The following is a 19,827-nucleotide window of genomic DNA, read 5'->3' on the forward strand; positions in this document are numbered from 1 at the left end:
CTCTGCTGCTGCCAAGTGCCTTACCATGTCTCCCACTGTTGAGTGTAGTGAATGTGAACAGCTCGTAGCCAATCCCAATGAAAGTGTCTTGTAGTATGTGTGAATCTGAGTACCATAAAGGTAAATGTGCTGGCGTATCCGAATAAACTCGGAAATCGAAAGGCGAATCATATAGAAAAAATTGAAAGTGTTCAAAGTGCAAAGGGGGCGAAATCTCGTTCCCAACAACTTGATAAGCCTGAAAATGAGCCTAACCTTCAAAATGCGTGGGCGATGCTTCTAGCAATGAATGAGAAGCTCGATGTTCTGATGCCACTCAAAGAAAAAGTTGATGGAATTGAGCTGTCTGTTCAATACGTGCCCGATCAAGTGATAGAGTTGCTGCACCGAACCGAGAGAAATGAACTGGACATTTAGGAACTCGGGGCCAAAATAGAAAAACTTGAACCCACTGAGAGTAAAACTGAGTCAATCGTGCATGAGCTTGACAACCTTGAGTGGCGCAGCTGCCGAGCAAATCTGGAGATTCATGGAGTACCACAGGAAGAAAATGAAAATCTTTTGGATAAGCACGCTTTTGCTGGCAAAAGTAGCCTACCAATGCTTACTGATGCTGACGTGACGGCAATCCACCGCTTGCCAACCAGCCGAGATAGAATTCCTGGCACTATCTGTCGCTTCACGAAGCAGAGATCAGTGGTGGTCAAACAGACGGAATATTTCCGATACCAACAGTGAAGTACACGTGCTTGAAAATCTGACTAAGCGTAGGTGCTCTCTGCTTGCAGTAGTGAAAGAATCGGCAAAAACTAAGGGCTACAAGTATGTCTGGCATTCTAATGGCAAAATCTTTACTTGGAAAATCAACGGCGCGCCGGCGATTGTTGCGTCTCAAGTCAGCAAGCTTGATGAGCTGTCTTAGGTTTGCAAACGGCAGCTTTGCTTCTGTTTTTTCGTGCTTCCTAATAGCTAACATTACCAGTGCATCATTCATAAGTCCAAGCCAGTTTGTAAGCTACCTAGGTGCAGAGTTCCGAAAAGCGTTTAAGTGCATACATCTTAATGCCCAATCTGTTAGAAATAAGGATGCAAATTTAAATGCCTTCTTCGATAACATTGGTACGTCATTTCACATCATCATGATCACAGAAACATGGCGTACGAGCGAATTTGATGTCTGCCTTTCAGAGTATCAGACATTCTATCTAAACCGTGATACTGGACGTGGTGGTGGTGTTTGCATGTTGGTCCGGAAAGAATGGCCGTGTCACCTACTACAGTGAAAGCTCGTTAATTCACAACTCGTTAATTCAAAATTTTGGATAATTCGAAATAGTCATTGTGGTCTGGTCCGCAGTGCATAGAAGTCTAAGCGCGTAACAGCTCGTTAATTCACTCAAAAATTGGCGCCGCCACCCATAATTCAAACTGCGCGCCGCCAAGCGCCGCTGTTGAAAACCATCGTGGGAAGCTTTCACGGCAAAACGATAGATGGCACAACCATCGGGGCGCCGCTAGGGTGCTGGAACAAGTACTAACCAGTCTTTCCTGCCGCAACTGCTTCGAGGAACGACGTTTTAGTGTTTTAGCCAGAACAGAACAGTAACATTTAAAGGCGACAGCTGCGCTGGCGGCAAGCGAAGCAAAGAGCGGATTACTGTTCTGGTCGCCGCTAATATGACCGGGACGGAGAAGGTCCGTCTTTTTGTTGTCGGAAGGCACAGAAGCCTCAGTGTTTCAAGAACATTAGGACACTGCCGACAGATTATGCCGCCAACAGCAAGGCGTGGATGACGGGCGAATTGTTTAAAAAATGGCTCCTGAAATACGATCGGAGGATGGAGCTAGGGATGCGTCAAATTCTCCTCATTGTGGGTAACTGCTCGGCACACAAAGTCGACGCCGAGCTGAAAGCCACAAGGCTAGTATTTTTGCCCGCCAACACGACTGCGGCCTTGCAGCCAATGGATCAGGGGGTGATCAGAAACAATGTTTCTATAGGCGCCACATGATCGAGCACGAGATTTTGTGCACTGGAAACCAGAAGACCAGCACCATCACATTGCTCACAGCAATGCACATGTTGGTGCGTGCATGGGAGCAGGTCATGCCGTCCACAATTGCAAACTGCTTCCACCACTGTGGCTTTGCTGCCGGAAGTATGGAAGAAAGTGGCGACGATGGGAGTCTAGAGCCTCTGCCTGCGGCTGTGCGTGCTGTGCTGCAGGACGTTAGTTTTGATGATTACGTTGAATTAGACAGCGATGCAGCAGTGTGCGGTGCCCGAAGTGATGAGGACATTGTCGCTGAAATTGTTGGGGAGCAATCTGTCCCAGAAGAGGCAGAAGACGAGGACGACGACGAGGAGCGAGAGCCCGTGCATCCGTCCGCGGCAGAAGTTATGGGAGCGCTGAATGTCATGCGCCTTTTCTTCAGCTTTGAAGAGGGGGAAGAAGACTCCCTGCGTCGCATTCGCGCGCTAGAAGACCGAGTGACTACGGTAGCCCTCAGAGAGAAGCAGAAGATGATAACAGATTGTTTTGCTAAATGTTTTTCGTGCCCTCCGCGCATCGAACGCGTTTATTTTTGCTCACTTTCATTAGTTCGAATTTTGGTTAATTTCGAACTGGCCTGGCGGCCCCGTGGAATTCGAATTAACGAGCTTTTACTGTACCTCTGTTTATAGAGTGTGCTCTTGACCACGAAGTGTTGTCCGGCTTCCACAGTGAAAAGTTGAAACGTTTTTTTAATTTCTTAATAACAACAATTGTTTTTTTGGGGAAAGGAAATGGCGCAGTATCTGTCTCTATCTGTCTCATATATCGTTGGACACCTGAACCACGCCGTAAGGGAAGGGATAAGAGAGGGAGTGAAAGAATGGAATGTTTGTTTTCCTTTGCTTGTTATGAATGTCTGACACTTGTACCTGGGGGAGATCTAAATATTAATATGTTAAGTATGGACGCGCGTAAGACAAATCTAGAATTGTTAATGAATTTAAATGTTTTTTCTAATGTAATCCAACTACCAACGCGTATTACGCCTAGATAAACGTCATTGCTTGACCTGTTTGTCAAAAACATTGACCTTAATATGGCTAAATGCGGTGTCATTGTACATGACCGAAGTGACCACATGCCTGTATTCTTTTGCTTTAGAAAACAATATGTGAAGCGAAACAACATAACATACCTTTTCCGAGCAATAACTGACAATAACTTATCTATGCTTAGACATAAAATTGAAAACACCGGTTTTGAATCCACCTTTTCACTGACGACCCAAACAAAGCTTATGACAAGCTCATGCTCATTTTAAAACATCACATCACATCACTTTATTTTCCTTAAAGACCCCTTGCGGGGTGTTACATAAGGGGTGGGTTTTTATGAAGTACAGGTGTTCAATGCAGTCATGAATGTTCCAGGGCAGGTGATGGCAGCGATATCATGGGGAAGGCCGTTCCAGTCAGCTGCTACTCGGCAAAAAAATGAATTAGAGAAAACAGTGGTACGGGCACGTGGGCGCAAAACTTGAAGAGGGTGACTGATGCGATGGGATCTGCGCGGCGGGGGTGCGCAGATGTAGGGTTCTTGTCTGAGTGGCGAATAAAAAAACTTGTGAAATAAGTGCGACGGCGAGCAGAAAGATTAGATAGACCTGATTGCAATTTTAGAGATGATATGCTAACGTCGTATGAATACGAGGAATGAATGAATCTGGTGGCCCTGTTCTGCACAGCTTCGAGGGCGTTTGTTAGATATGCTTGGTGAGGGTTCCAGATGGCCGATGCGAATTCCAGTTTAGTTCTGATGAGTGAAATGTATGCTTGTAGTCTTACATGTTGAGGGGCATCCCGCAGGTGACGTTTCAAGAAGCCAAGTGTTTTATTAGCTGATGATATCAGGTTAGTCACATGCAGACGCCAGGATAAATCATTAGAAATGGTGATACCTAAGTATTTGTACGACTGGACGAGGTCGACAGAGGAGTTAGAAATTGTGTACTGGAAAAGCTAGTTTCCCTATGAAAACTCCGAAGCGGAATCAGTTTTCGCAAGCTGTGGCTAACCCCCAAACTTAATGCGAAGATATGCTTCAAAAATAGGCTCTATCATAATTTTATTAAAGCAAGAGAAGAAAGCGACTTCAATACATTTAAGACATACCGGAACCGCCTTAAAAAAGAACTCAAAAAGGAAAGAAATTAATATTATGCTACTGCATTTGCTTCAACTAATGGCCGCTCAGATCTCATGTGGAAAAAAATGAATAATTTATTAGCGAGGAACATTAATAAAATGCCATTTCTTAAATTAAAATAAATGCTATTGAAATTTCTGAGCAGGATTTAGCAGAAACATTTCATAAACACTTTGTTAGTGTCCCTAGCGCTGTTCTTGTTGAAAACGACCAAAGGGATGTGAATAGAGTTCCAAATTTTATATTTCTTAAGCCTGTTGATGAAGCTGAAGTATTTACACTTTTTCATGCAATAAACTGCTCTACGGCTTGTGACGTCAACGGGATGCAGATGAATCCTATCTGGTTCATTTTTGACCTTATTTTGCCTTGTGTTACACATATTATGAATGTATGTATTTCAAATGCTGTCTTTCGTAGAGGTATGCAGTGTGCACGTGTTTCTGTCCTCTACAAAAAAGGTGATAGAAATAAAACGAACTACAGGCCAATATCAATACTTCCTATATTTTCTACATTACTTAAAAAATTATCTATCAACGATTTATTTCTTTTCAATCTGATAACCATATATTTACGAGCTCTCAATATGGTTTTAAAAAATACTTATCGACAGAATATGCTTTACTACGACAGAAAGAACACATTTTGAAGGAGCTTGAACAAAACAGGATAGTAATTGGAATCTTTATTGATTTCACGAAAGCTTTTGATCTTTTTAATCACAAAGTGCGACTCCGTAAGTTAGAACTATGCGGCTTTTGCGGGCACGCAGTCTAATAAAATCATATTAAGAATTTCGCAAACAGGCAGTTGCATTACAAGGTTTCACATCTGCAAAGCAGCCCGTCTGCTCTGGCGTTCCCCAAGGAAGTATACTTGGTCCGTTTCTTTCCTGTAAGTGCATTAATGACATTGTTTGTGCTGCGTGGCTCGTAAAATGTTATTTATGTGGATGACACTAGTGTTTTCATATCTGGGGACAACATGAGTTCGTAGATAAAGCAAACCACGTGTTAGAGCAACTAGATCAATGGGCCCTGAGAGACGTGTTAAAAATAAATATCACAAAGACGAAAGTTGTAATCTTCCGCTCTAAAAACAAACTAGTCCATTTGAGCAAAACTATATCTTTAAGGTCCTGTCCTTTAGAAGTAGCAGCAATGCTCAAAACATTAGGTGCTATATTTAATGAAAGCATGTCTTCGGATGCCCACATATTACACATAACCACAAAATTATCTCAAATTCTTGGTTTTCTCTACTGTAACCGTCACGTACTGCAAAAATCTGCGATGCTCTTAATTTATCACTCCCTTTTTAATTCTCGCCTTAATTATTGTGGCTTGGTCTGGGGTGCTACAACTCAGAAAAACCTGCAAAAGATACACACACTGCAAAAAGTTTTCTGCGCCTTCTTGAAAGCGTGCCGTGGTCTTATCACACCGCCGAACTTTTCCCAAAGCATAAAATAATTCCTATACCAAACATGTTTCCTTATCGTATAAGTCCAGCTTTCAAACAAGAATTATCTAATCACACACGCTTCCTTCAAACACTTGCAGAATTAAACAATCACACTCCTACAAATGAAACAAGCAGCAGGAACCAATTGAAAATTAAAAACGTATGAAACTAGCTACAGTCTACATACGCTACAAAATAGGCTGCCATGAATATTGAACGAACTTCTAGAACAGAACATAAATTTGCGGGATATCTCACACAAACATTTCGAGGAACTATAACTTCCTCACACACAACTTTTCTTGCTTTTCTTCATATTTTTTTCTTCTTGAACATATATTTTGTGACAGTGCTATTGGTTTTGCATGTTTACTCACCTCTCTGCAATATGAAAAGGTGTCCATGGTTGGCTGTGCTAATGTTTTCTTGGTGTTTTTTTATTTCTTGTGATCGTGTAGTTTTTCACCTTGAAGTGCTATTTCGTGATTACTTGTGTTGCCTTTTCTTCCATTGTAATAAATTTTCATATCGACCTTCAATGCTGTTGACAAAATGTAGGGGGACCAGGCCTCAGTCAAGCAGTCAATGGGCAGCTTTTTCTCCGGGCTCCCTGTCATCATGTATCGCGTGATGGTCGAATAAAGTATTATTATTATTATTATTACACTTGCTGACTTGAAGGAGAAGAGGGAGAGCCAGGGTGGCCCACCGCTAAGATGGCCACCGCCGTCAACCGCCTGCCTTCGTTTCCCCAACTCCTTCACTCCAGGCCTCAGAGGCAGTGTGTTCGGGCACTAACAAGAGAATGACGATGACAGCAAACCTAAACTCAAGATGCTAACTTGCTCGAGTGGAGAGGGGAGCAAGCATATCGAGGCATCAGCTCATTAACAGATTATACCTTTCGAGAGAATTTGGATGATTAAATTATGCAGATACAAATCATTCCCTCATTCCTGCTGATGTCCCCAAACACACTGTCCCCAAAAAAGGGAATGCAGCTGCTAACACACAATTCTGCAAAAAAATTCCAAAATCTGCGATTTTTCGCGGCATCGCGGGAGACACGTGGAGGGCGCCTTAGGTATGGGCAATGTTTGATAAAACAGAAAGGGAACACAAGGATTTGAGAGTAAACCCAAGTTCATGGTATGCTGACCAGGAAATCCAGGACGTCTTCATGCAAGGTGAAGATGAATATTCACAGATGCGAGTCCTCGGGTGGCCGGCACCGGGTGAGACATGAGGGCGACACTTCGATGAACATGAGGGGATGACGTAGGGGGGAAGCGCCTTACGTGCACAGCTACTTGTAGCCGCACCGCGCTTTTGATGAGGGCGATGAATGGAGACGAGTGCCGTAGCCGTGGATGAAGGGATGGCCAGCTTACTTCTTCGCTGCCGCCTTCTTGGGTGTAGCCTTCTTGGCGACCTTAGGCTTCTTCGGGGACTTCGCCTTCTTGGGTGACTTGGGCTTCTTCGCAACCTTAGGCTTGGCCGCGGCGGACTTTGCTGGCTTGGGCTTTGCCACCTTCTTAGGCTTCGCTGCTCCGGCCTTCTTGGGACCATGCTTAACAGGAGACTTCTTGGGTCCAGCTGCAGCTTTGTCAGCGAGGCAGAAAGACCCGGACGCGCCCGTGCCCTTGGATCGCTTCAGCAGACCAGATTGGACCGCACGTGCGTCACGCACTTTATGACTGCTGCTGCAGGTGATGAAGGCTCGAGCCACGTTGGCCGTGACACCACCTTTAGCAGGAACTGAGCTCTTCCGACACTGGGGCTTCGTTCGCCCCTCGCCGTTCGCCCGCGAGGGGCGCAGCGGGGTTTACGGAGCCTCTCCCAAGCGGACACCCCCTAAAGAAAGCCGGGCGCCAGGCCGGGGGACGCTTGTACCCATTTTTACCGGTGGGTGTCCGGCGGTGGGTTTCGAACCGACCACCTCCCGCAGCCGAGACGGGCGCCCAAACCACTAGGCCACGGCTGCGGTTTTGTGCGTTTTTCCAAGCCATGCACCCTGAGAAGCCGAGCACCAGGCCGGGGAATGGCTTGTTCCCATTTTGAGAAAACCGGTGGGTAACCAGCCGGCAGCGGGAGTCGAACCCACCACCTCCCGTAGCCGAGGCGGGTGCTCTACCACGAGGCCACGGCTGCGGTAAAAAAGGGCCACAAATGGGCTTCTACCGCGCGAGGCGGATTTAACGTTGACGGTGGAACTTATCGCTGATCCATCAGAGCAACTGTGGTCAAGACCCTTTTCCCAAGCATCTCACCCAGAAGAGCCGAGCACCAGGCCGGGGGAAATCTTGTACCCATTAAAAACCGGTGGGTACCCGGCGGCACTGGGGATCGAACCCAGTACCTCCCGAATGCGAGTCGGATGCTCTACCACAAGGTCACTGCTTAGGTCTACAAAACTGGTCACGCGCTTGAGCGTGAGCTTCAGGTGCGTGTTGGCCACCTTAAGAGTCCTTGCTGACGTCATAGTGGCTCATGATGTACTTGTGGATGGCCTGGCGAGAAGAACCGCCGCGCTCCTTCAGGGCCTCAATGGACTTCTTCACCATCTCTGTGTACTTGGGGTGGCTGGCAGGCTTCTTGGGGCCTCCGGCAGTGGATTTGCGGCCCTTGGCCTTCGGCGTGGCTGGAACGGCTGGCTTGATCTCGGCATCAGACATGACAGGAGCTGACAGGTGATCCGTGCCTGAACAGCAGACGAGAACCTTAGCGAAGGTAGGTGGTGGGCGACGAGGAGCAAAAGGAGCGAACTGCACAGCAGCGGAATGAGAGAGCGAATCCTCTCAGGATTCCATGGAATCCTGGAAACCAGGAAATGAACTTGGAAAGAACATGTAGTGAATGGAACAGAGAAGTGAGGCCCCCATGTGTAACAAAGTAGATTCCAAAAGATGAAGAACGTGGCCAGGATGGCTCAAAACAGGGCTCGTTGGAGGTAAACCAGGGAGTCCTTTGTCTTGTGCTGGACGTATAACTGGTTCCTGCTGCTGCTGATGATGATAACAAGAATACAAGGCAAAGCAGCAACTAACACAATGTCAGTAAAACATCCAAACTCGCTGGAGGCACTCACGGAATTGCTTTCGAGGCTGAGCATTCCCTTCCGCAGACACCCAGGAGGCATCCATCAGACTTCTGCCATTGCACGGCCCCTGCATGCGTCACACAGAGGAGAAAAGAAATGGGACACTGGCTTTAAGAAAAATGAACTAAGTTGAATCCACATTCTTGCACACAGAGGCAGCAGAAGTGTCAATGAACAGTAGTGCACAAAACAATCACTGGACAAAGCGGGCATGCACAGCCCCTGTGCCATGTGTGCCTCCTCAGCCTGTTCAATGACTCACTCACACTGCAACCCATAGTTTTGGAACAATGACATGGCTCAACACTCATCTGCAACAGGAATGCAATAAAAGAGCTCTGAAACTAGTGACAACTAAACTAAAAGCCCTGCTACAAATGCAAACAAATCCTGGCAAGTTCAGCTTTCAACACTTTTGTTCCGAGTGCACATGCCAGCCAGATGAGCATACCACTCTACAGGAGACTGAGGGCATAGGAACATGTTTATAGTGCCCATCTGGCTACAAAGCAGAACCCCATCCCACACAAAGACCCCTTCACAGTGCCCACCTGAGGAACCAGCTCAGAACATTGGTGACAGCACCTAGTTTGTTTCATATCTGGGCCTGTTTTGCAGACTCAGCTTCCGTTTTGAAAAAGATACTGACGTTAAAATAGGAGCCTCATTTGTAAGGTTTCCTCATCACTTCAGCAAGATTTGACATCCCCTGCCCTGCGAAGCATTCATCGAACTGTTTCACCAAATGGCGTGGCCAACTATAAGGCCTAAAGCGATTTTCTAGCAGGAAAAACTGTACAGATGTACTGATGCACAGGCAGACATTCTGTACATTCCCAAGTTTATTTCCTAATACAAAAGTGCCCCCGCAAATTGTTTGTCAAATTTCAACTCATTCGCAAAGTTTTATAAGACAAAACACTTGAACGAAGCCCTAATGAATAAAAATTGTTTTAATTGGCTTCATTTTGATGTACTATGCAAGGTGGGGTTTATTTGGAGAAGCTTCGCAACGGCAGTAGGGCCAACAGCACTCGGAGATCAGCCAGTCCAGCCAGAAGCATGCACTAGGAGATGGCCATGCGGCTCGCGCGTGCATCCGTCTTCTTTTTACAATGGCCCCCAAGCAGAAGAGGCGCCATCCTGGCGACTTAAGAGGCTGACAAGACAACGGGCTCATAGTAGGGCTTAAACTGCTGGACATGTACAGCCTCATGGCTGTGGCGCCGGAGACTGGGAGGCAATGTTAGTGACTCAACAATATAGTTCACAGGAGACCGTGTAAACTTTAGTCGGGGCCACCGGGTCGAAATGGTGCAAGATGGGAGGTGCCGAGAGATGACACAAGTTGTTGTAGGTGTCATCACAGGTGGGTGACCAAGCCGAAAAATCGACATTGCTTCCGAGCAGCTCAGTCAAAGCAGCAGCAATTGATGCAAAGTTGCGAATGAAACGCCTAAAATAAGAGCAGAGCCCTAAAAAGCTGCAGAGTTCCTTAGTGGTGGAAGGTTTGGGAAACGCAGTCACGGCCCGAGGTTTGGCAGGGTCAGGACGCACGCAGTCTTTCAACACAACGTGACCTAGCTTTGTGAGCTCACTGGCAGCAAAAGTGCATGTTTTTAAGTTCAACTGCAGGCTGGCATTTGTGAGGCAAGTCAAGACGTGCTTGAGGTGACATAGATGTGTCACAAAGTCAAGCGAAAAGATGACTGTATTGTCCAGGTAGCACAGGCACATCTTCCACTTGCGGCCACGCAAAACTGCATCCAACATTCGCTCGAAAGTAGCAGGAGCGTTACATAGGCCGAAAGGCACGACTAAGCTCGTAGAGGCCGTCAGGGGTCACAAACACGGTTTTGGCACGCTCTGCAGCTGCCATTGGTACCTGCTAATAGCCACAGCGCAAATCAAGTGAAGAGATCCGTGCTTTGGAGACAGTCCAGAGCGTCATCAATACAAGGCAGAGGGCAGACGTCCTAGCGTGTGATCTTATTAGTGCGGCGGTAATCGACACAAAATTGAACGGAGCCATCCTTCTTCACAAGGACAACCGGGGATGCCCATGACCTGTTGGAGGGCTGTATAACTCCGCTACTAAGCATGGTGTCCACCTGTTCTTCAATAGCTCATTTAGTGACGGAAAACACAATATAGGCGCTGTCGCAAAGGGGCATGGGCACCAGTGTAAATGTGGTGCTCGACAGTCGGCGTGCGCCCCAAAACAGGTTGGTGGCAATCTAAGGAGGAGTGAAACTTCTCAAGAAGTGCAAGAAGCTGGGTTCGCTGATTTGGGAGAAGAGAGGCGTCAACAGAACGAAAGGATAGGTCAGTCGACAATGGGGCAGGTGCAGGCCTAGGTGAGCTGAGGGCGTCCATGGCGACCAATGGCGAATCTGCGGTGGTGTCGTGGTTGAGAACAGAATTGAAGAGCTGCACAGTGCTGACGCATTTGCCACGTCCCAAACCAAATGGGCCTGAACACGGGTTGGAGACCCACAATGCAGTGAGGCCGGCGGATATGGTGAGCAGGGCATAAGGCAGTGACAGACAGTGACTGTGCAGGAAAGTATGAGATGGCGTGAAGACAACATTGGCATCGCGAACAGAACCATAGGAGAGAGACACAATCACGGAAGAGAACGCAGGAATATTGGTACTGTCAGCTACAAGAGCTTTGGCAGAAACAGAAGCATCGCAAAGTTCAGCCTCTGGCACAGGATTCGGCAGCATAGAGAGCACTACTTGAGCCCGAGCACAGTCGATGACCGCGTCGTGGAGCAATAGGAAGTCCCAGCCCAGGATGATCGCATGCAAACATGACGGCAGAATGATGAACTCAACCAAATATCAAATATCTTGTATGACTACCAGAGCAGTGGATGCTGCTAATGGCTGGATGAGGTACGCGCTTGCAGTTTGTAACGACAGGCCAAATGGGGGCGTCTTCACTTTCCACAAAGAAAGGCAAAGCACTGCATCCATGACAGAAACCAGCACCGGCGTCGATATACGCAGTCAAATACGCCCTCTACAAAAACTTCATTTAAGTTAGCGACAGACAAACGAGGCCTTGCAAATTTCGATGACTGCGCAGTTCTCGCCTCATGAACTGCTGCGCCTAGTTTTCCTACAATGCCTGGGGGCCATTGTAAAGAAGTCGGATATACGCATTAGCTGCATGGCCATTGCGGCGGGGGGTAGCGTGCGGCTGCGGAGTTCCAGGGCAAGAGGATGTTACCCCGCATCTGTACCAAATGTAAGGTGGGGTTTATTTGGAGAAGCTTCGCAATGGTAGCAGGGCCAACAGCAGTCCGAGATCAACCAGTCCAGCCAGAAGCATGCACTAAGCGGTGGCCATGCTGCTCGCGCGTATATCAGTCTTCTTAACAATGGCATTAAATTTTAAACTTCAGTTATTCAAAAGAAGAAGACTTCCACAGTAAGGACATTAGTTAATGAAGCAATTTTCCATAAGATTTTTGAATTTGTCCATTTCGCTCCAAATTTGCCAGAACTTAGTTTCCTTGATTTCAACCTGTAATCAAAGTTGAGGGATTGAGTACCAGCCAAATTCGTGTGGAGGCGAAATACGAAAAGTGCCCATGTGCTGCGAGATCTCAGGCCACTGTAACAATCCCCACGTGGTCGAAATTGATCCGGGGTCTTTTACTACGGCGTCTCTCATAATCCATGCGCAGCATCGGAACATTAAACACCACATACCATATCATACCACATTAGAAGATTCAGGGGACAGACATTTAAGCTCCACCTTAAAGACATAGTGAACAAAAAATCTTCCGGGGAGATTTCTGGTCCAAATGATAGCTAGGCACCGAGAATAACCAAAACAAGGAAATGGCGCAGTATCTGTCTCATCTATCAGACACCTGAACCGCACTGCGCCGTAAGGGAAGGGATAAAGGAGGGACTGAGAGAAGGAAGAAAGAGGTGCCGTAGTGGAGGGTTCCGGAATAATTTGACCACCTGGGGATCTTTAACGTGCACTGACATCATCGCACAGCACACGGGCGCCTTAGCATTCTGCCTCCATAAAAACGCAACCGCCGCGGTCGGGTTCAAACCCGGGAACTCGGAATCAGTAGCCGAGCGCCCTAACCACTGAGCCAGCGTGGCAGGTAATAACCAAAACAACATTTTTGAAACAGAAATGAGCAGAAAGAAGTTACTTTAATTAATATTTATTGAACCGCCGCACCTAGTGGCGGCCTGTGGAAACTCTCACAATACAGGATGTGACATCAGTCTTAACAGTCGCAGGCTATCGCCAGCACAGACCGCACAGAAGTGAACGCGTTTGGCATGCTTTTCCTTCAGTTTACAGTTCATTTTGTTGAGCTTCCTCGTGTCCACACTTCAAGATTCTCTGCCTGCAGATCTTGGTTGTACACGTTGGGTGACTACTTGCCTGATTCTGTCAGAACTAATCGGAAATCTCCATCATCTGCAGCGACAGCGAATTTCACTAAGACTGTACTGGTAGTGCCATCTCGACAGAGGAACGAATGGACAGGGATTCTCGAACTGCACACTGTCAAGCCAGCTTGCCTACAGCACTGCTGAGGGTAGGCGTGACGTCATGCCCACCAGCTCATAGGCAGGTGTTCGCAGACTGTGGCTCCGCAGCTCTTCACAAAACACCCAAAATGCAGCCATCCATCAAAATTAACCAGAATAATGACAGTATACTTTAGCAAGCTTGTGTGACGCAATAGTGTTAATGGGTTCCTTCAGCAGCCTGGGGTCCTTGCATTTCACTTCACAGAAAAGGACACAGTCTGTCGGACATCACAAAAAAGACCATCCTTTAACCATTTTCGATTCCCATCTAGTTACCCCAATTTTCAACTCCATAACATTAAGGCTCCCATTCTGCAATTTTATGGGGAGAGCTTTTAACAAAATTTGCTGCAAGAAACTTGCTTAAATACATGGCATTACTTTTTAATGGCATGAAGGAATGCAATGAGGGCAAAATTATCATCCTGTCTATCATCGAACCTGAGTTACAGTGTGTTTAAATTGCCACTCTAGAAACAGGGATACAAACTTTCCTTCACGTTTCTGAAATGGCAACTTCAGAACATCGTAACTCAACTTCTATGATAGGTAGGATAATTTTACCCTTACTGCATTCCTTGATGTCAATAGAAACCAATGGCATGCATTCCAGCAAGTACCCTGCAGCAAAAGACTTGCGTAGCATATTGCATAAGTACACAAATTAGACAACATCTAAAATCGGCACACAAAATTGCATGTTCCCTGAAGATTGCATAATTGTGACTCAATAATTTTTTTTTTCAAAGACCAGTGTCCCCCAACCCTTAACCACTGCACCACAACGCCAGGAGCGGTATAAGGACTCCCAGGGATCTATGAATGTGAAGTCAAGAATGACCACTCTTGCATACATGGGAGTTAACCCATTAACACTATCGTATCGTACCCTTAAGGCGGAGCTTTAGTGTCCCCTACACATTCTTACATGTCAATCACTTTTGAGGCATGTTCCAAACCTTACAATCGCAGTTAATCTAATATTTTAATCACCTTTTGATTTGCCAGCATCATGTGTGCTGTCACGACCCTTTCGACTAATCCAGATTGTCTTCACACATCAATGCTAACAGCGGCGACAGGTTCTCTGCTAAACGAGACATTTGAAGCTATCATGTTAAAAAATTTGTATGCATTTCACAAATATCGTATCCTGCTCAGAGCTACATGGTGTGCCGAGACGCGCAAAGGTCTTGGCACACCACTGGAGCTGTAAAAACTACACAGTCAACATTAGTCAACATAATTTTGACTACCGAATTGCTGATATACTGAAGAATATGCAGTCGAAGTTTAGAAATATTGAAAATGGGTTTATTTATTTGTTGTCAGAAGTCTGTTTTTTAAATTTTTTTTTTGAGTTCACACAACTTATATCTCGTTACCCACCAAACCATATAAACAAACTTCAATTCGACCGACACGCTAGTGTAGAATGTAATCTATAATTATGGCAGCTCTGGCACACTCCTGCAGAACAGCTGCCTACCAAGTATATAGATTGAGAATATTCCCTCACAAATATAGTTGGATAACAAAAAAAAAGGTGAATTATATTTTCTTATGAACACACAAGACTGAACAAGGGGTGTCTTCTTGCCATGTCGAACCTATAAGAAACACAAGTGTTGGAAATTTCAGCAATTTTTTTTTTATTCTTTGCACTAACCAGGAAAATGCAACCCGCCGGCTGTACCCCAGCCAAGATTCAGACAGGTAAATCTCTAAAGCATACTGTGCACTTACCTCAGTGAAGACGTTTCCAGGCGAACCGCTGGAATCGACGTAGTCCGCAGGGCTCAGCGAAGGCCGCAGGATGGCTGCAATGTGCCAGCACTTATAGTGGCTACTACAACAGCGATGCCATTTGGCAGACTCGGAAGCCACCGTTGTTTGAGAACAGAAACACCACTGTAAAACTCCCGAGATAAAACAGCACTACCACAGCTGCCTTAAGAACAATTATCGCATTTGCTCATCTAGTTTGTGCCTGCGCATAATTTGCGCACCCTTAACTTTTTACCCAGATTTATTAAAAAAAACTTTTACTCTTACATTTTGAGCATGTACACAGGGGCACGCAAGGCAAGCTGGGAAGATTGGCACAGCCGTGTCGCCCTGTGTGGTAGCAAAAGAAGAGTGGCGAAGGCACAAATTGTGCACCATTTACCCGGCTCACTAGCGCTGGAAATCACTTTCCCGAACGAACAGTTGCGTGCATGCTCGAATCCGAAGCTACCGAACTGTTTGCTGTTCAGTTTGATAAGTCAGCTGGGCTGCACGTAAGGAAACCAATGTATCGCCCGTTATCTCCTTTGCCTCCGCTGCTGGCTTTGCGATTGTATCATTGCGCGATTACTGCTTTGAGCTGCACAAGTGCCGTCATGCCATACCATGGGGAACTACAGTGTGACGCGGGATGGAAGTGGAAGAGGAAGAGGGTACGGTTATATTTGGAGTAAACTTTTTGTTGGACAGAGAGGGGTGCAAGATGGAGGGACTACGTATAGGCGGCAATATACTACATATATTGATGATAAATTTTTATGGCACAAGGGCATCTGTGGCCAAACAGTGCCATGGCAAAAAGTTTTTTCTACTCAAGGTGGGGTCAAAAACCCATTTCCCAAGCATTTCACCCTACAGAAGCCGAGCAACAGGCAGGGGAAAGCTTGTACCCATTGTATCACCGGTGTGTACCCGGTGGCACTGGGGATCAAACCCCACACCTCCCGCATGCGAGACAGATGTTCAAACGACTAGGCCACCGCTTCGGTTATACGATACATATTGTGCATTATGACCTTTGTAGAGTCTTTCTTTAGGACACGTTCAGTAAATTTCTCCACAATGATAATCCAAATACCCAGCATCATCCAAATAGTTTTCAAGGTACATGTGATGCCTACTTAACCCTGTAATGTGCGGCTTTGCTTATGTGATAGTGAGCAAAAATGTAAATGATCGTAATTTCTGCCTGCATATGTATCTACTTGAATTGCTAGCATACTTCAAGTAACACTCATCTCATGCAAGGCCAAAGTACAAGATGCCAGAGATGCAGGAGGCCCGCAAAAAGATAGTCCTGCAAAAGCTAGCACTAATGCAAAACAGTGAAATTTGTATGGTTGTACTGTGTGGGAAATTTGTGTGGTTGTACTGCTGCAATCACAGATGACAGCAGTTTTGAATTTTGCACTTAAATTCCTGCATGTGCCTGTGTGTTAGCACATGATTTTGTGGACCTTAGGCACTCGTATTATAAAAATAATCTAAAATCAAGTGCTAGGTAACTAGTTTTTGTTTAATGAATGTTATTTTTTTTGCAATCAAGGAGCCATTAATGATTAAGTCTAACTTTTATTTGACATTTTCAGTGCATGAAAATGAATGAGTTCATGTGCAAGGACGGGAGCTTGTGGGCGCGCCTCTTCTAAAGCCATCCCTTCAACTCCGAAAAGCCTCGCTGCGCACGGCCTTAGAATCAATACTTGCAGAATGAAAATGGTCGCTTTTATAAAGTACAGGGAAAAGAACTAATTTTCGAAAGCCGGAGTAGCGGATGTGTTTAATTATGCAACTGCGTCACTTGTGAGAGATTTTAGATTACACGACGGTTTCACGCGGTCTCCTGAAAGTCTTATAACTGAAGTTCTACTGCACCATATTTACCCAAATGTAATGTGGCCATGATCGTAACATAAGGTCTGACTTTGCGGGTGCGCAAAGGAAAATAAGTGAAAGAACAAGAATGTAATGCGAGGAACAAGGCCATAGTACATGAAAAGTGGATAGATGTTTACAAACAAAAGTGTATAAGAGGTGGCTTTCAAATGTCCCTTCCATTTAAAGAGAGCCACACAAATAATTACTACATAGATAAGAGAGATACAAAGATAAGCATGGAGTTCCACTGTGCCATCCCCACGTCAACCCCGTCAACCATCCTTGTCGTGAAAACGAAACTCCTCCTAGTCACTCAACTGCGCAGCAAGTCATGTCTCCCGAATGCTGGTTTTTGTTCTCAGCAACATTTAAATAAGTTCTCATGCGAGGAAGCATTGGAAAATTGTGTGGCAGCATGCGAGTTTGATGTTGCCTAAATGCGTTAGATGCCGATACCAAGGAAAACAGCGAGTGTGCCTTTTTCGCGTGCAGTAGAAACGCCAAGCTTTCCGTGTCCCCAAAGCAAATTAGTGTCATTGGCATGCAACAGCGGCAACACTGTGGGCGTTGTGGGAGTCTGCCGAACTTTCATAGCATGAAATGAAGGCCTCTGCGTCTCACGTATTCTATCATCTTTCCTCGAGATGATATGTCGAATTCGCACTGTGTGCAGGTACACCAGTCACTGCTCCACCGCTACTCCGATATGCAATGTGCAGTGCCAGTCACTTTAGCTGATACTTGTGGCTTGGAGCTTCAGTTAAGGGAAAAAACAGGGTTCGAACTGCAAAAATGTATGAAAAACATTTTTAAAAACATCTGATTTGCTATGGATGTGAAATAAATTTGACTATCTGATTTGCAGTGCCTGACAGAATAATGTCACAGGCAGTCCCCAAAGAGCACAGAAAACAGCTCTGCCTAATATTCGTTCTTTCTGAAAATTGACTGTGCACCTTTCTGTGGCTACACCAGTATTTGTTCAGCAGTGAAACATTTATTGGCGAGAGAAGTTAACATGTTCACTGAGGAATGTGTTACCAGTGGGTCACGTCGTGCATGAAATCTGTGTGGCCACGAGTACCAAGTCACGCAACACCACGGTGGGATAGTTCAGCAAGTTTCGAAGAGCCTGCGAAAAGCAGACGTGCCAGGTCCCGATTCCTATCCAGTGGCAGCTCAAACTGGTTTCACCAGTGCCTCACTGGTTGGTCACGTTGTGCCCAAGGAAATTTACGGGGGGTCCAGTGGTGGCAATAATCACAGGGATTCAGGCTCCGAATATCACTGCCACATAAACGTGTTAAAAATGCAGCTTTTTTCTTTCCGCCACTGAATTCGAACTTACGACATCACAGTGACGTCACAAGATGATGGCTGTTTAGCCTCGCCTAACAAATGTGCATACAAAAAGGCTTGTGGCATCACCGTGATATGACGAGAGTTGTAAGGTGCCCCAACTGCACTCACGTTTTACCAGGTCGAACTGAAAGCGGGCAGCGCCTGCATCTCCTTGCTCCAGACCAGGACCTGCAAGCCATTGTTGGGAAGCCAAATGAAGTCCCCCAACATCACGCGCCACAACAAGGAGGCAAACATGACCAAGAACACCGGGAAAAGTCAATTTTGGGCGCAAAGAATGCACAAATTGTACCAAAACATTCAATGAAGCCAAATATTTAAACACAAATGGTGCAGCATGAACTGCAGTAGAACCACACTGATACGGACTTGAATGCAGCAAAACAAACATCTGAAATATACAAAGGTCGAATGATCAAATGGCCCCCAAAAAACTAATAAAATTCATCTGCATGAGAGCAAATTTATTTAGTAACTAACTGTGCAAAGATCACCTGCTTTTGAGACTAAAAGTGCACAGCAATGACGATTTTTCACTGTTCCATCAAACGCTTTAATGCACACATACTAACAGGAGTGTCGGAAGTTGAACTGCTTCATAATGACAATGCTCTCCGTGGCCTATTTCACAGTGCAACGCAGTCTCTGTACAGGCTCTTATGTGCCTTGGCTTGGTTTATGGGGAGTTTAACATCTCAAAGCGACTTGGGCTATGAGGGACTCTGCAGTGAAGGGCTCCGGAAATTTAGAACACCTGGGGTGCACACTGCCATCGCACAGTAGAGCATATTTACGCACATAATTTGCGCACCCTTAACTTATGACCCAGGTTTACAAAAAAACATTTCTTACTCGCATATTTTATGCACGACGCTGCGCTAGACCACCATCATGCACGCGGGCTCTACCCTATTACTCTACCCAGTAGCATCCGGCTATTCTGCGCGCTTATTCGGCACACTTTTTGAATCTTTTGTGCAATGGGCGTTCATGGTGGTGTCAGAGGATGCTGTTACAATCGCGGCGGCACCAGCGGCATCGCCACTCGGAACGACCAGCAGCGCTTCAGGGGAGGGTCGGCAGCTGATAGAACAGCCAACACCGCTGTTTGTTTGGCTGATGCATGCGACTCGACTGCCGGCTACGCTTTTCTTGGTGGCTCTGATGGCTTGTGTTTCATTGTTCGGTTGTGTCTTGCGATGGGATATCACAACAATACGGCAAGTTTCAAACTGCTTGTCAGCGCCTTATCACGGCACGGAGGGGCGAAGACAGCGAGAATAACCACGTGCGCACAAGTTTGCCCATAGAAGACAATCGTTGTGACAGCAAACTTGTGCGTACGTGGCTATTCTCGCTAGCTTCGCAGCTCCACGCCGTGATTTTCAATTTTCCAATTTTTCCGTGCCCCGCCGCGGTGGCTCAGTGGTTAGGGCGCTCGACTACTGA

At 46.1% G+C, this 19,827-nt stretch overlaps 3 protein-coding genes across 7 annotated transcripts in view; 1 reads left to right on the forward strand and 2 right to left on the reverse strand.

The window, feature by feature from the left end:
- Positions 1–19,827, reverse strand: part of LOC144107922 (protein NEDD1-like) — a 150,177-nt gene that overhangs the window by 64,531 nt on the left and 65,819 nt on the right. For all 5 annotated transcript variants that reach the window (XM_077641158.1, XM_077641157.1, XM_077641156.1 and 2 more), the window contains exons 9-11: positions 18,487–18,546; positions 15,097–15,170; positions 8,758–8,836 (exon numbers count right to left, since the gene is read on the reverse strand). In XM_077641158.1, coding sequence (XP_077497284.1) covers positions 8,758–8,836; positions 15,097–15,170; positions 18,487–18,546 — 213 coding nt within the window. The remainder of the gene's footprint in view (positions 1–8,757; positions 8,837–15,096; positions 15,171–18,486; positions 18,547–19,827) is intronic.
- Positions 1,896–6,946, forward strand: LOC144107296 (uncharacterized). The gene is made up of 2 exons (XM_077640297.1): positions 1,896–2,556; positions 6,832–6,946. The coding sequence occupies exons 1-2, from the start codon at positions 2,009–2,011 to the stop codon at positions 6,944–6,946; spliced, it is 663 nt and encodes a 220-aa protein (XP_077496423.1). The 5' UTR covers positions 1,896–2,008.
- Positions 6,860–8,415, reverse strand: LOC144107923 (histone H1-delta-like). Its single transcript, XM_077641161.1, is given in 3 exon segments — positions 6,860–7,358; positions 8,085–8,130; positions 8,132–8,415. Coding segments are annotated over 3 exon segments (561 nt in total). The 5' UTR covers positions 8,345–8,415; the 3' UTR covers positions 6,860–7,056.

The sequence above is a fragment of the Amblyomma americanum genome, chromosome 10 (genome assembly GCF_052857255.1).
Source record: "Amblyomma americanum isolate KBUSLIRL-KWMA chromosome 10, ASM5285725v1, whole genome shotgun sequence".
NCBI lineage: Eukaryota > Metazoa > Arthropoda > Arachnida > Ixodida > Ixodidae > Amblyomma > Amblyomma americanum.

What these genes read in the sequence shown, in the direction of transcription:
- LOC144107296 (XM_077640297.1), top strand. Translation starts at nt 2,009, where the DNA reads ATGATCGAGCACGAGATTTTGTGCACTGGAAACCAGAAGACCAGCACC. An exon ending in TGTTTTGCTAAATGTTTTTC is followed by an intron (nt 2,557 to 6,831) that starts GTGCCCTCCGCG and finishes TATGCTGACCAG; the next exon opens with GAAATCCAGGACGTCTTCAT.